A 15,566-nucleotide genomic window follows, 5' to 3' on the forward strand; every position below is an offset into this window, starting at 1 on the left:
TTCAAGATCAGGGAGGAGCTGGAAGCGTCGATATTTGTGTTGCGGGTTTGCGGCGTGCCGTAACTGCCGCGATGCCGCTTCGGCATCTTCGAGATTAGGCCGAGCGTTTTGCGGATCTCGGGTGTTTGACGAAAATTATGGATGCTTACTTGAACATTTTCAAACGGCAGCGGACGCGTTGCGTTTATGGGTTCGTGATGTGGACTGTGGAGGTAGTAAGTGTCGTCATGGGAAGCTGTTCGGAGCTCCATAGTAGCTTTGGGATGTGTAGAAACATCTTTGCCAGCTTTTGGTATTTAGTTGTTAGCTTAAACACATGCTCGAATTCGGCGATTGGAAACAAACAATCTTGAAGACGCCGATGCACTCAGATGTCGCGTGATGAACTGACCGGACTCGTTCGAGGTGCATCGTGTAAGCCGGGTGGTGCCGCCGACTCTAGGCTTTAGCTCGGGGCGCTCGGCGACGTCACCATTGAGTATTGTTGCCGTCGCCCGGCCGCCGCCTGCTTCACTTATCTTTTATAAAGTTGACGTCGCCCCCGAGCCTTACGTCAAGTCCTCACTTTGTACACACTGCATATACACTTTCTATACCAGCGACCCTACTGCGTTGTCCGATTCGAGATTTGACGACAGCTATCGCACAATAAAGAAAACGCCATGAAGATTCTTACGAAAGAAGAGGAGCAGGCGCATTACAAGTGAGTGCATGAGATGGATATGCGGATGGGATTGAGGCTGACATTGCGACAGTGCAACTGTCCAGGGTGGAACCATTGGTGGTCTCATCGGTTTGGGGATAGGCACCGCGGCGGTCGTGGGTGCGAGCAGAAGATACCACAGCTTCCGCGCGCTCTCAATACCGTTCCGCGCCTTCCTCGTCACATCCGCCGGTTCTTTCGTCGGTACGTAAATTTCCTCCCAAGCTTCTAATACCATTACAATATGCTAACGACGCCCCAGCCGTCATCGCCGCCGACCGCGCCTCCAACGCCTTCGACATCTCGCACAACCCCGAAAAGCAGCGTGAACTCGAGCGCGAGCGCCACCGCGAAGAACTCTACAATGCCAACAAGACCGCCATGACGCGCGCAAAGGACTGGGCGTCTGAAAACCGGTACCCGCTGCTCTTCGGCTTCTGGGTCGCGTCCATGGCCGGCTCCTGGATCGCCGTCAACCGCAGCCCCATGTCCGGCGCGCAGAAGCTCGTGCAGGCGCGTATGTACGCGCAGGGCCTCACGCTGTCGGCGCTGCTCGCGAGTTTTGCGTTCGAGGGCAACGATGCTGCGAAGGGGAAGGGACGGTGGGAGACTATCACCGTGCTGGATCCGAATGATCCCGAGCACAAGCACATGATTGAGAAGAAGATACATCATGAGCGGTATGCGGGCGAGGACCAGTGGAGAGGTACGTGTGCTGCATCTGTCATGCTTCGTCCTGCCGCGAAGCTTGGCAGTGTGGAATTACTGTGTTGGGATGGTTGACTAACGTACTGCAGAGATGGTTGAGGCTGAGGAGGTACGCATGAACGAGCGCAAGGCGGCTGAGAAGAAGAGGCAGCAGCAGCACCCGTCGGAGTCGAAGTCTGAGTCGAAGAAGCAGGTCAAGGAGACACAAAAGAAGGACGAGAAAGACGCGAAAGACGATAGGGAGGAGAAGAAGTCGTCGTAGAGGATCCGCTCATCTGGTTTTCTAATCTTACGGTCGATACGAAGACGAAAGGGTTCCCCTATCATTTCAACGGCGTTGTGGTAGCTTTGCCTGTTTCAGGTCAGACAAAATGTGTTTTTCTAGCTGAGGGTTGCATTGTAAATACTTCTCGGTTGCCGACGCGCGGTGTGCGCGATTCACTATCAAGATCATTTCTTACCAAATCCTAAACATTTTTGACATTACTCTTACGAAGGTTATTAAGCCCAGTCCCTGGCACCAGCCTCTTGTAGCAGGCCTCTCACCACAACATCTCACACATATCCCACCACAACAGCTCGAACAACAATCCATCAGCTTCCGCTCCTCATAACCTCCAACATTTGCAAATCTCCTGACCCGAATCGCATCTGCATAATCTTCCTCCGTCTACCTTTTTCATCGCTTCGGCGACCAAATCATCCAACCGTACTCGTCACGTGGCTTGTAGACTGATCTGAAGTCTTCCCAAGTAGCTCTATACTCCCGGCTTTCCTGAGCCTAAAAGCTTCGTCGAGCTTGACCTCAGGCATGTATCAGTAGTTCGCATCTCTAGGATCGCAATTTCAGGGCGAGTGTAGATTAGAGCTGTCGCCAGAAGCAGTAGCCTGGGCCCCCGGCGGTGTGTAGACGACAATTGGGAGACTGTGCTCCCCATCCTGAGAGCCTGCCTCCACTTCATCAACCTGAGCATCTACAGCCACCGCTCGTACTCCTCTTTGGTCTTGTGCTCCATCCTCCGCTCCATCAACTTGTCGTTCTTGTTGGCCAATGCGCGAAGGTGTTGTCTAAGAGATGGGGCGGTGAAGTTGGCATCCCTGAGGATTCGCAAGGTGTCCAGGGGTGCCTTCCGGCGATGTAAACCTCCATGAACTATATATATAGTGGAGGATGCAAAGTTGGCGTAAGGGGAGCATTTGAGCGCCCCGCGAGAAGTCGACAGCAAATTCCAGCCACTGATCAAGTCGAGCGTTGCTTGAGAAGTATGGGAGTATGGTTGCGCCAGTTCTTTCCGTCATCATCCGTACAAGTATCTTTGCACAAGTGTAGCTCGCCAGCGAGCGCGTGTGCCTACCTGGCTTTGCGAAGTCCTCTTCATGTCCAACGCAAGTACCCCGTGACAAAGAAAAGCACTATGTCGGCAATAATCCCACCGGGGTATAGCGCCTGGGAGCATTGGAACAGAGGGGAGTCGGGTGGATAATGCTGAACGTGTGGGACTGCGGTTCTGTATCGCAGGGAGCAAACTGCATGTGGTTTGGAAGTGCTTGGCCTGGATGAGTGCCCAAGTGATGACAGGTTCCTCAAGATCCATGTGCGTTGTGGGTCGTAAAGTTGAAAAGATCCCGTTCAGTTCCTCCTCCCTCCAGACGCACGTAGTTACTAAGGTCGCTGGAAAGCCTTTGTCAATCCGCTCGCGGGTGTCGAGGCGAAAGTCCAAATAGAAAGATCGTAGGGCTCGTTGACGTCTTCGACGCATTCACGCCATCATTCCTGGATCGTCACAAGGCACATCTCGCTGTTCAAGCCGGCTTGCATCAGCGTATGGAAGGCGACCCGGCCGATGATTCCAGCGATGTAGTACATAGTCTCCAACGCATCGTCACTGTCTAAGCGTTGGATTATGGCATCAGTAGAACCGAAAGAGTGCAGATGGCAATCCTTGCAGATGTAAATCCGCGGAAGGGCTCCCTCTCCATGGCTCGGTCCACGTGAATAGGAAGGCCTTCCCCGTCGAAAAAATATGTCTGCATCCGTGCTCTTACTACTCTAAGCACTCGATGCAGAGATGATGCCCGCAATCAAGCTTGTAGATATTGTTGACCGGGGTCACCGCAGCGTAGCGTAGAAGCCCAGAGACCATCATGACCTCGGGGGAGGAACAGAGAGTCGAGGCGACGGTGTCCATAGCTTCGAGGAGTTCCACGCGACACAGGTGGCCAATCCCCTTCCTATCATAATTCCTGGTCTCCAGTGGGTCCCTTCAGTGGATGCATCTTGAAGTGATAAATATTGTTGGCTGTGAGACAGATATTGCTGTGCGTGCTACTGTCCAACACCCAACAAATAGGTATTGTTGCTACTATGATGCCACGTCCTGGTTGGAGTGTTCCTAGACGCAAGTTTGGTGGAGAAAAATCTAGGGGATTGCAAATCTCGCTCTGGCGAGTTAACTACCGGAAGCGAGGTGTGGGTTCCCATGTGGCAGGAAGTAGCACACTATGGCTAGATACACAGCCTACTCTGAAGCACAATCTAATCGCTGCGATATGTGCTTACTGTGTCGTCCAGGACAAATCCACGGTCAGAGCACCTGCATGTGGAGCGTTCAGCGCTGGCGCGAACGCCAAGTGGATCTGGGGCAGCTTGCCCAATGTGGCCTGGCTTCCGAGCTGGTTCACGCTGCATGTCCGCGTGCTGCTGCGCCCCTGCAACATGTGAAAAGCAACATGTGGCATGTGAGCCTGTGCACTGTAAGCTTGCAATTGGAGGCGCATCGCGGAGGCCAGCAGAGCCTCGTAGTGCTCAGCGCGGCTGTCGCTGTGCGACGCTGGCATGGCCGAAACGCATGCTCGGAAACTCCGTCAGCCACGCGCCGTGATTGGCTGCGAAGTCGGTGCCTCGGCTCGCGGGCTAGCGTCCCTATGCGACCGGCGAGCGCATCAGTGTGCATTTCAAAAGGTGGAGCGCTGGATGCCGCGGCTCCTTTGCGCTCCAGCTTCTCCAGCTTCTCCAGATCTCCTAGTTCTACCACCGCGCGTCTTTATTCCCTGGGTATCTCTGTGCTGGAAGCTGGAGAAGTACAGGCATTCGCTCAGCATCAGCGAAGGAAGCCAAGACATCGTAACAGGTATGTCATCGGACACGCCGAGCACCCACGCTGGCCTCGGGAGGATCTGGGGTTGCTAACGCGCGGAGCAGGTCTGCAGCCCGACTCCAGCATTTGCTCCTTGTAACTGCTCCGGAACTACGTCGTCGACCTCCACCGCTCGCTACGTGTGTGTTCCATAGCTGGACACGGAGAACTCGCGCCGCCCACCAGATATATACCTTGAGACTCCGAAGACGAACGTCACCATGTTCGGGACAGGAGACGTCCAGCTGCAGCGTGCGCAGGAATACGCAGTGCCGCCACCCAAGGGCCAGCCCTACGGCGTTCCGCTGCCCGGGTCACAGACGGAAGGACGCAGCGCTGTGTACCGCCATTGGAGATTTGCAGACAAGCCGCTGCTCGAGACGTTGGACCCCGCCATCAAGACGGCCCACGACGGCTTTGAGGCGGCTGGTACGTGGGACGTACTCTAGATGTCGCTGTGGCTTACTAACTGAGTGCCACAGCCGCGAGATACCCCAAGAACAGGTGCCTGGGCCACCGTCCGTACGATCCCGTCACCAAGATCTTTGGCGCATACGTATGGCAAGACTACCAGACCGTCCAGCGACGGAGAAAGAACTTCGGCGCGGGTCTCGTGCACCTGCACAAGCAGGCGGGCGTGACTGCCCAGAGCTATGGCGTGGGCTTGTGGTGCCAGAACCGGCCCGAGTGGCAGATCACTGGTAAGATACTCCTTTTTGTGACCAAGTGACCACCGTCTGGATTTCTAGGCTTTTGCGGAGAGCTAGATGCTGGGACTTGGCGATCAACACTGTTGAAGGAGGCTAACATCTCTAGATCTGGGATGCATGTCACAGCGCCTATACACTGTTTCCCTGTACGAAACCCTGGGTCCCGACACCGTTGAATACATCATCAACCACGCAGAGCTGAACTGTGTCGTCACTTCTCTGAACCATGTAGTTACCCTGCTGAAACTGAAGCCGCGCCTACCGACCCTCAAGCTGATTGTTGTCATGGATCCGCTCTCGGCTGGCGAACAAGCTGGTTTCTCGAAAAGCGATCTCTTGAACGCCATGGCGACTGACTTGGGTGTCTCCGTCCAGTATATCGGAGATGTAGAAGCTCTGGGCGAGAAGCAGCCTTTGCCATACAACGCTCCTACTCCCGATGACATTGTCACCATCAACTACACATCCGGCACCACCGGAGACCCCAAGGGAGTCGTCTTGACACACCGAGCTGCGCAGGGAGGAATTAGCTCCTCGATGATTATGCTCGGCGGCACCAATGACGGTGTCTATGCTTCCTTCCTTCCGCTTGCCCACATCTACCAGCGCTTAGGAGAGCACAGTGCATTGAGCACGGGCTCGTGCATTGGCTACTTCCACGGCAACATCGCAGAGTTGGTGGACGATCTCAAGGTTCTGCAACCCACCCTCGTCGCAGGTGTACCAAGACTGTACAACAGGTTCGGGTCTGCCATCAAGGACGCGACCGTCCAACAGGCCGGCGCCAGAGGTGCACTATCTCGCCATGTTGTCTCCAAGAAGCTCGCCGCCATCCACGACAAGCAAAACCCTAGCAACACTCACATGCTCTACGACCGCATATGGTCCAAGAAAGTCGCCGCTGGCCTTGGCCTCGACCGCGTCAGGACCATGGTCACCGGCTCCGCGCCCATCGACCCCTCCCTCCTCCAATTCCTGCGCATCGTTTTCAGCAACAACTTCTCCCAGGGCTACGGCCTCACCGAAACCTACGCAATCGGCGTCGTCCAATCCGAGGGCGACTTCTCCGCCGGCTCCTGCGGTGGCCCCGCCCCCTGCGCGGAAGTCTGCCTCCTCGACGTCCCTGACATGGAGTACTCCTCCATGGACAAGCCGTACCCGCGCGGCGAGCTGCTCATGCGGTCCACCACGCAGTTCCGCGAGTACTTCCGCAATCCGGAGGAGACGGCCAAGGCGGTCGACGCCGACGGTTGGTTCCACACGGGCGACATCTGCTCCGTCGACGAGCTCGGCCGCTTCAAGATCATCGACCGTAGGAAGAATGTGCTCAAGCTCGCGCAGGGCGAGTACATCTCCCCCGAGCGCATCGAGAACGTGTATCTCGCCAACTGCGGGTGGATTGCGACCGCGTACGTACACGGTGACAGCCACCAGGCGTTCCTCGTTGCCATATTCGGGGTTGCGCCGGACATGTTCCCCGCCTTTGCGAGCAAAGTGCTGGGCGAGAAGATTGCGGTTGGCGATGTTGAGGCGCTCAAGGCGGCGCTGAAGCATAAGAAGGTGGAGAAGGCGGTGCTGAAGGAACTTGACCGTGTGGGCAAGAAGAACAAGTTTAACAACTACGAGAAGGTGAAGGCGGTGAGGTTGTTCTTGGATCCGTTTACGGTAGACAACCAGCTTTTGACGCCGACGTGAGTACCCTTTTCGACTCCTTTTCTTGCAAAGATCGAAGCTAACGCGAAACAGGCTCAAGTTGAAGCGCCCGCAGACAGCGAAGGCATTCCGAAAGGAACTCGACGACTGCTACGAGGAGGCGCTCGCCGAGGAGGCAGCCGGCAAGGCGAAGGCGAAGCTATAGACCACCATCTATGCATCTTCGGCGCGTGTACGATTGCTTGTTCTGCATAGAACTAGAGCTAGACTAGATTATTGCCATGTAGAATTACACCCATACAAGACAAGCGCAGAGTCTACGTGCTCACCGCCACCATCATTTCTACGCCCCTCCTTCCTTATCAAGCAATAAAACCATCCTATCCCTAATTTTCCTTTCATCCAATTCCCTCAGCACCTCTGGCAACCTCCCAATCTCCCCCGTCTCCGCCTTGGGCCTTAGCACCCCCTCGCCATCAACCCCAAACACTCCTAGACGCCTCCATCGTCCCATTGTACCCTGTTTTGATCGTCGCCCCCTTGAGTACCCACGACCGCCGCTTGCATGCCGTGGGCGGGGCGCTCGTGCTGAGGATGGTCATGTCGGAGTGGAAGACGCCTGCTGTGAGGAGTTTCACGAGGCGCTCGTCTGGGCCTGGGGTTGGTGTTTGTGGTTCTTTGAGAAACGGGGCCGCGCGGAGAAGGTGGCGCGTCAGGGGGGCATGGTCGAAAAATGAGGGGTGGAGACATGATACTGGATGTGGACGTCGTTGGCTGGGACGAGGATTCCAGGGAACAGGCGCGAGTTGGGACTCGTTTTATCTTGCTAAGTTGTCCATGTCTACGCTGGAGCTGAGGCGATGGCTTACGGCTATGTCATTGTTCGGAGTGCCAGACGCGAGGTGCGCGGTGCGCGGTGTACATGCGGCGCGGTTCTGGGCAAGGCAGGGTAGGGCTTGAGGTTCAGTCGGTAGAAAGAGGCTGTGAGATGGAACTGGCACCGTGGGATGGCGGATCGCGGGATTATTGTAAAGTGTATGGTAGTCTTAGTCTTGACGGCATGTACAGTGCATCTACGGGCAACACAATCTGACAGTGATTATCCACAGAGGGCTCTATCTTCATGCTTGTAACCCAGCGCCACCCGAGTTCATCTGCACAATTCAACGCACACAATATTTCTGTGCAACCCTGGATACAAGCCAAGCTGTAACGGTGGCTTATCTTCGCACCAATGGCTTAAATAAAAGCATTATCAACCCCAGAGTCTCATGGCACAATCTACAGACCGGCGGCATAGGGGGCGAGCCAAAAGAAATATTTCCAAGTTATGTGATATATGGTTGATGGTTCTCTCGCCATATCGATCGTGGGATTGCAAGGCGCGAGGCTGGAAGCTGTATTACAGTCTCCTTAATCCTGGCGAGCTCTCATCTAGGCTATGTCTTTCTGTCGCCTCAGTCCTGACGTGCGCGAGGCTGCCAATGGTGTGGAAGGAAGTGGAGGGGGTGCACTCGCTTGCGCATCAATACAAATCGAGACTGTCTTCGGGAAATGTGCCCTAACCTGCACAGCTATCAAGAACAGTCTCTGAGATCTTGAGATTTTTTGTCGTCATCGTTTTCTCCTCAAGGGGCCTGCCGCGCTGAAGGGTGAGAGTCGACCTGGATCTCCACCTGCTTTGTAATCCCCAGCTCTTTGTCAAACGGCCAACTCGCCCTTCCATCTTCACCCTCCAAACGGCTCTGGCAAAAGTCTTCTCCTGCCTCGTTGGCTGGCAAGATATACCGCTCGTCGCTTCTACTCGCAGTCTCCACGTCCCCACGACACGCAACAGCTGTCATCCGGAACGACCCGCGCCCTGCCCACATATCCTCCGTACCAATTCTTCGCCTCCTTTCATCGAAGTTTTCTCGCGCGTCCTCCCAGTCACTCGTGTCGTCGAGCTTGCAATGCTGTTTGGCGGACGAAGTGCGGAGGCCGCGGTGTGAGCTTCCAGCCGTACCCAGTGCTGTGAGGTTACCGCTGTAGCCATAGCGGTAGCCTTTGCTCGTGCCCGTCTTTGTCGCGCCAAAGACTTTTGAGCACAGGCGTGCGAGTGGCTGGCGAAGGACGATCAAGCATGCGCAGATTATTCCGAGATTTGCTTCGATGAGGGTCCAGACGCCGCGGCGGATGAACTCCCAGGTTTGGTCTTTGTGGTTGTGGACGCTGTTTGCGACGGCGGTGACGCGGAGGATGGATGTTACAGTTACGCTGTCGCTGGTCAACACTTGCATCCAGTCTGTCTGCGTGCAGAGCATAAGTCACTAAGAGGCGAGGGGATCTCGAGGACTTACAATCCACCCAGCAAGAACACGCTATGCAGCATGATCCTCTCGCGCAGTCTCAATTGCAACTTGATGACCTCGTGGACGGGAAGCGCAAGCACTATCACATCCGTCGATATGTTAATCACAGCATTCGCAATCCAAAATGCCGAGCTATCAATGCACTTCCCCTCCACAGTCTTGTTCCACGAGCGCTCGAGTGGAACGCACTGGAAGATGGTAGCGAAGACCGTCGCAATACCGGAGCCGATGACAATCGCAAGGGCGCAGGAGCAAAGCAGTCGGAACCGGTGCCCGATGAAGATGCGCATGTACAGCAGAATGACAGACGTCTTGTTCAAACACACAACAATCTTGTATGGCGTCTGCGCGAGCCAGAAGAACTTGAGACACGTCCGTAGTTCGGGCTTGCTGAGGTCGCGGACGTGCTTGCCGTAGCCATGCACGACGGCGAGCTGGATGGCTATGGACAGGAAGATGGAAAAAGTCTATGCAACCAGGTTAGCAGGACAATGCGTTCGATTTCTATTTATTCTCTGGACTCACTAGAGATGCTATGATCGCATAGTCGTCGGCCTTGAGTCCAAAGATGCGCACACGTGTGAGGACCCTCGCGATTACGAACAGTCCCGCGCAAAGAACCATGATCAGAGACGTCAAGTACAGCTTCCAACCCTGATTCTCTGCACCATCCGCCGGGAATCCCACATTGACAGCCATATCGAAAAGCAGTGCATTCGCGCTGCAAGGCGCTTGTGCCAGTCTTCATATCATACCTGTCGCTCTCGCTCCCCATATCCCGAGCTGTTAGGTACATGCACCCTGAGCATGTCCTCGGCCCTTCCTACACTTCTTGGAGCGCGCGCCGTCGCCGCCGCGTCTCTCGGTTGGACGGCCAGGACCATCGTACCGGTACCAATCCCGGAGGCAGGGTTATCGGTATGCTGCGCCGAGCTGCCAATTCTTGGTAGTTAGCAGGGCTAGGGGCTCGTCTTGTATGCATGCGCCTGTCGGAGTTGTATCCTCTGGTGATCGCGGGTGCGGGACGCGCGGAGGCACGGTTGGGTACGATGTATTATTTCCGAGGGTCTTTACCGCGGCTGACGTAGGTGTGCGACTTGGCAGCTTGGGGGAGAACACGATGCGGTATTGCATGGTAACTCGCGGCAAAGAAACTTGTGGTCTGGACATCTTGCGACCGTCCAGCCTCCGCCTGCCAAACAAGGGATGGAGCTGTGTTATGGGTGCGATCCCAACACCGCCAGTCTGGACGGCACCCCACGCGTATCTTTGCCTGTTCCGCACCAAGGCAATTTAATTCGCCGCCACAGTCTTGGACTTGAGCGGAAGGTACAATTGGCAGAAGAAAACCATGCCTGCTTCGTTGCAAGTGCGGTCCCTTTGTACCTCCTCCTTCGCTTACCGGTAATCTGTCCTCGCGTGCAGCTGCAAGATGCGCGGTTTCGCAGCACTCGCGGTTTGGTTGTGTGCTTTTGGTGCCTCCGGTCTAGTACGTGCAGCCTCAGAAACTTCGTTTGAGACGGTGGATACAGAGAATGGACCTATTACCGGACATCGGTCAGCGAAAGTCAATGATGTCTGGGAGTACTTGGGAATCCCGTATGCGACGCCACCACTGGGGGACTTGCGCTTCGCGGCGCCACAGAAGTATAAGGGGAACGGCTCGTACAAGGCAGATCATTTTGTAAGAACTTTATCTGGTGCCTCAGATCGGTTTACTGATGTTAGGCGCAGGGATAGTGCGTATAAGCTTCGTGAGATAGGTGCGCATGTACTGACCAATCGTAGCGACTGCCCCCAACAGGCCGCCGTCCAGCCTGCGTTTCCGGGGTTCACTGCTCAAGCGCTGAGGATATTGGCGTACTTCACGGGTGCTGCCAATACTACTGTAAGGTTATTCCGGCCAAATGCTAGCTTCTACTAACATTCAAGCAGCGGAGTGAGGATTGTCTGACATTGAACATCTGGGCCAAACCAACGAAAAAGTCTCACAAGGCAGATAAACCAGTATTCATCTTGTTCCATGGAGGACGTAAGTCACTGATCGTCTGCATTTCGACTCCATATTTTTCGTAACTGACCTTGACAGGCTTTGCCGGTGGCAACACCAACACCCCGTTCGCCAACGGACAGTACCTCGCTGACACGGAAGACATTATTGTCGTCTCAGCAAACTATCGCCTCAACGTCTTTGGCTTCCCAGGCGCTCCCGGCGCCGACACCAACCTAGGCCTACGCGACCAGCGCCTCGCCGTAGAATGGGTCCATGCAAACATTCAAAGTTTCGGCGGCAACCCCCAGAAGATTGTCATTGGCGGACAGTCCTCCGGCGGCGTCGGCGTAGACTGGTGGTCCTACGCCTACACTTCGAACGCCCTTGTCCACGGTCTAGTCTCAACGTCCGGCAACGTCTTCAGCTTCCCAATGAATACTCCCGAGAGACAGGTCGCCAACTGGTTCGCACTGTCCGCCTCTTTGGGTTGCGGCAATGCCTCTTCCCCTGCATCTAAGACTCTGGCCTGCATGCGCGGCCTCCCCTTCTCCACCATCTCTGCCGCCGTGTCCAAAATCGCGCCCAGCCCCGGCGGCAGCCCCGTCCGCTCTACGCCCCCGTTCTACCCCAAAATCGACAACGAGACTGTCTTTGCGGACTACGCTTCTCTCGCTTCAGCGGGGCGATTTGCCCCGCTGCCCTACTTCCACGGCCATAACGACCACGAGCAGGGCTACTACGTGATCCCAGCATACGCGCAGGGTCGCAACGTCAGCGACACACAGGCCGCGCAGTTCTTGCTGGAGTCCTTCGTATGCCCAACATCGTATGAGGCGCGGCGCCGTGTGGAGGCGGGTGTGCCGACGTGGGTGTATCGGTACTTTGGTGACTGGGATAACACAAGGTTGTATCCGACGAGCAGGGCGTATCACGGGACTGAGCTGCACATGTTGCTGAATAGCTCTGTGGATGCGAGTGGGCTTCCGCAGACGGCCGCGCAAGAAAACACCGTGAGGTTATTTCAACGTGCTTTGGCCGCTTTTGTGGAGGATCCTAAGGAAGGGTTAGAGAAGCTTGGGTGGCCGAAGTTTGATGCTGAGAAGGCGAGCTGGGGGGAGGTTGCGATCGGGAGCCAGGCTGGAGTGACGTTTGCGAGGCCGCAGAAATACGATGCGGGATGTGGGAATGTTACGCTGGGGGCGCTGTCTACAGGGGCGTGATGAGGTGGTTTCAGCAAGAGTGTTGAGTATTTGCTGTGGAGATGTGGCTGATAGATGAGTTGGCCTATCAGTCGATAACTAACACGTATGCTTCGCGCGTAGTGCATGAAGTTCGAACGATAGATATCCTGGTGGCCGGTTTGCCGTAGGCTTCGTGCTGAAGACCCTGGCCGGAGCGTTTTGACGACAAGTCCGCAATGTAGAGCAATAGTGGAAGATTATTCATTTGATAGTAAACAACGTCCGGAGATGTCTCGATTGAACTCCGCAGGGGAGCAACCATGCCGAGTGAGAACACCCCCAAATCGTATTGCTAAGCTAAAGCCTTTTATTCCCTCATCCTTAGCTTACAGTTCGTTCGAAATACATCGCGGGATTGGCATGGCGATGTGGCACCCGGTGATAACATTTGCCGCTATCGTGGCTAATCGGCAAAGCTCACGCACATAATTGCACCGAGTCTGAATGCATGTCAGTGGAGCTTTCAAGTATGGAAGAAGGGTGACATACCTGGACCAAGCCAAGGCATCAAGGCTCGCTCCGTCCGACGGTACTGTCCACAGTGAATGTCTGAGACAAGGCGTGGCTGTCATCAATGGAGGCCATTTCCATGTCCATATCTGTGCCTCCAGTCTCAGCACTATTAGAGCCTGGATCGTTGTCCACACGACGAGTCTGGTACGCAATACGGAGAGTTGCACCCGCGATGACAATCCCGATGATTGTGAGCACTGTAGCAATCGTACCGAAAATGACGGCATTCCGCGCTTTCGTGTCTGGTACATAAAGAGTCGGAAGATTTGACGGTTGGATGTGGGTCGGCGATGGGCTTGTGGCCGAGAGTGCGAGGGTGGATGTTGTAAGATTTGACAACGGTGCCATGTTGAAGTCGGGTGGTTCGCAGGTCGTTTCGCTAAGTGATCGCAATGGGATGTGGAACTCGTGGTACTGTCGAAAGGCGACTGAGTACCCAGACTTTATAAGTACAGATGCCGTCCTCTGCAAATGAGGCGCAGATGCAAACGAGTCGACAGTACTCACACCTAGAATCGCACCTGAAGTGCGCAGCCCGTCAAGGTGGGGAGTCTGCAGGCACGCTTTGACCGATTAACGTGCATCGAAAAAGACGGTATGCTGTCCTGGGCCACACTCGCACCTGGAGTGCGCAGCCAGTCAAGAAATTGTGCGGTTCTGCAGGAACGCTACGTCTGATGGCCATTCCAAACAAGGCGGATATGTTGTACTGAAGTTGCTCGCACCTGAAGTGTGCAGCCAGTGATAGGAAGCGATTCTGCAGCTATATCATTGTATGATCGCCCGCCGAGCAAGGCGGATGCCGGTATGCTGCACTGAAAGTTGCTCGCATCTGAAGTGCGCAGCCAGTAATGTAGCTCTGCAGCCACATTATTGTATGACCGCCCGCCGAACAAAGTGGCCTGGCTTCCTCGATTCTTCCTCGACAAGGTTCGCACCCGGGAGTGCGCAGCCAGTCACAGGAGGCTGGCAGTGTGGCTGATCGCCTTTTCCCGAACCAAAAGGTGGATATGCTGGGGTGGACAGCTCTCAGGTTGGCGATTCCAATGTCTCTCCGTGCATGAGTGCGAAGGTGCGCAGCCTATCACGAGCCGATGTGAGAACCTGGTAGAGGGCTAGTTTGACAGGAGTCGGTGCACGAGAAATACGCGGTGACCGCGCACGATGAACCATGCAACGCGTGCGATACAGGCTCTCAGGTGCGCAGGTGCGTAGCCAATTGAACGTCACAAATATCTCAGCTTTAAGGCTCTGACACCAGACTGCAGACGTGCGAAGATGCGCGTCCAATGAACGTAGTCTTACATGAAACGTCAGCCGAGGTCGACGATTGGTGAATACGACGTGATCCTGGTGCTGATGCGGGCGGGCCGGTCAAGACGCGGATGGTACATTGTCAAGTGCGAAGGTGCGCCCCCTATTAGACGCAAGCCCCCATGCAACACAGCCCTCTGGGGGTGACACAACGCAAGCCACAACAGCCTGGCAAACTATAATGTCATTGCCCGCGCACTTTGTCGCACTTCGTTGCACTTTACACCTTTGGTCCACTCGTCGACAGTATTGCGAAGCAGCCCGTCTGAAATTCTGTCTCTACTACCATTTTGTTACCGTCCAGGGTTTTGGGAGGTGAATGCTTCGATACCAAAGACGTCGCTGAGCAACAATGGGTTCTCCAATGCCGATATCCCGTGTAGAAGCCCAGAGGGTTTCAAAGCGAGTCACTCGCGACAGAGGCTCACTGAGCATGTTACGATGTACATCTTGCCGTGCAGCAAAACAAAAGGTTAGTATTTTCACACGAGATCAAACCAAATGAATGCTTGGCTGACTGTTCAGTGTCTACCTATATGCCGAGCATGGCCCGCAAAATGCGATCGATGCGAGCAAAAGGGGCTGCCGTGCTCAGAGCCGAAAAGAGCCCCCAGAAAACAAGAGAAAGAGGCGGCAGCAATTTTCAATACGCCAACAGACTCAGTCGAATCCGAAGGTGACCTGGATCAGTGGCTAAGGACGCCAGAAATAAGAAACAAGATCAACGAAATGTATAGTATCTGTGCAGCGCCATTCCGAGTATGTTGACTGACCTGTGCTCTAGAGTGGAAATGATTCTCTGTCAAAAAAATATTGAATTGGCCTTGGAATGGCTCGACCGGCAAAAAAAGGAATTGTTGAAGCTTTTTCCGGAGGACAGATTTGAAATTAACAAGGTTACGCCTCCGAAGGGTAAAATTCAGCTACAAGAAGCTCAAGGACATGTGCGTTCGCTCATAGAAAACAAGATTGAAGCGCTCAATAGCGTAGCCAAACAACTTGGAATACATGGTGCTCCCGCCAGACTTCAACTCTGGTGGGCTTTTCAGATAGAGAGAGTAGACTGTGAGCTTTGCAAGATTATGAGAGGAAATGGCCTAGATGGCTTTGGTTTCGTGGACGTAGCTGGTTCTTTTCTCGAGGAAGATGATATCTTACGGAAGAAGCTCCTCGCCTGTGCATTGGCAAGCCGCTCTTTGTGTGAAGAGCATGAAACTGAGTTGGTTGCCAGCTTGAAACAGAT

At 54.8% G+C, this 15,566-nt stretch overlaps 5 protein-coding genes across 5 annotated transcripts; 3 read left to right on the forward strand and 2 right to left on the reverse strand.

Annotated features, from left to right (window-relative positions):
- Positions 1 to 662: 662 nt before the first annotated feature.
- CC84DRAFT_1190017 (uncharacterized protein) lies at positions 663 to 1,673 on the forward strand (the record flags this gene model as incomplete). The annotated part of the gene is made up of 4 exons (XM_018181091.1): positions 663 to 703; positions 756 to 907; positions 966 to 1,409; positions 1,501 to 1,673. 4 exons carry the CDS (start codon positions 663 to 665, stop codon positions 1,671 to 1,673), a joined length of 810 nt encoding a protein of 269 aa, XP_018032166.1.
- Positions 1,674 to 4,769: 3,096 nt separating this feature from the next.
- On the forward strand, positions 4,770 to 7,116 carry CC84DRAFT_1221276 (long-chain-fatty-acid-CoA ligase/ protein binding protein; the record flags this gene model as incomplete). The annotated part of the gene is made up of 4 exons (XM_018183250.1): positions 4,770 to 4,977; positions 5,031 to 5,249; positions 5,365 to 6,949; positions 7,005 to 7,116. The coding sequence occupies 4 exons, from the start codon at positions 4,770 to 4,772 to the stop codon at positions 7,114 to 7,116; spliced, it is 2,124 nt and encodes a 707-aa protein (XP_018032167.1).
- Positions 7,117 to 8,959: 1,843 nt separating this feature from the next.
- Positions 8,960 to 9,961, reverse strand: CC84DRAFT_1055286 (uncharacterized protein; the record flags this gene model as incomplete). Its single annotated transcript, XM_018173532.1, has 3 exons — positions 8,960 to 9,167; positions 9,251 to 9,729; positions 9,788 to 9,961. Coding segments are annotated over 3 exons (861 nt in total), but the record flags the coding sequence as incomplete, so codon positions are not given.
- A 733-nt stretch (positions 9,962 to 10,694) lies between these two features.
- On the forward strand, positions 10,695 to 12,475 carry CC84DRAFT_1221278 (carboxylesterase-like protein; the record flags this gene model as incomplete). Its single annotated transcript, XM_018183251.1, has 5 exons — positions 10,695 to 10,946; positions 10,991 to 11,001; positions 11,051 to 11,150; positions 11,198 to 11,294; positions 11,352 to 12,475. 5 exons carry the CDS (start codon positions 10,695 to 10,697, stop codon positions 12,473 to 12,475), a joined length of 1,584 nt encoding a protein of 527 aa, XP_018032169.1.
- A 24-nt stretch (positions 12,476 to 12,499) lies between these two features.
- On the reverse strand, positions 12,500 to 13,522 carry CC84DRAFT_222015 (uncharacterized protein). Its single transcript, XM_018185627.1, has one exon. The coding sequence runs from the start codon at positions 13,258 to 13,260 to the stop codon at positions 12,823 to 12,825; it is 438 nt and encodes a 145-aa protein (XP_018032170.1). The 5' UTR covers positions 13,261 to 13,522; the 3' UTR covers positions 12,500 to 12,822.
- Between the last annotated feature and the right edge of the window lie 2,044 nt (positions 13,523 to 15,566).

This window comes from Paraphaeosphaeria sporulosa, assembly GCF_001642045.1.
Source record: "Paraphaeosphaeria sporulosa strain AP3s5-JAC2a unplaced genomic scaffold CC84scaffold_10, whole genome shotgun sequence".
NCBI lineage: Eukaryota > Fungi > Ascomycota > Dothideomycetes > Pleosporales > Didymosphaeriaceae > Paraphaeosphaeria > Paraphaeosphaeria sporulosa.

Coding starts and splice junctions, on each gene's coding strand:
- CC84DRAFT_222015 (XM_018185627.1), bottom strand. CDS start 13,260: ATGTACCAGACACGAAAGCGCGGAATGCCGTCATTTTCGGTACGATTG.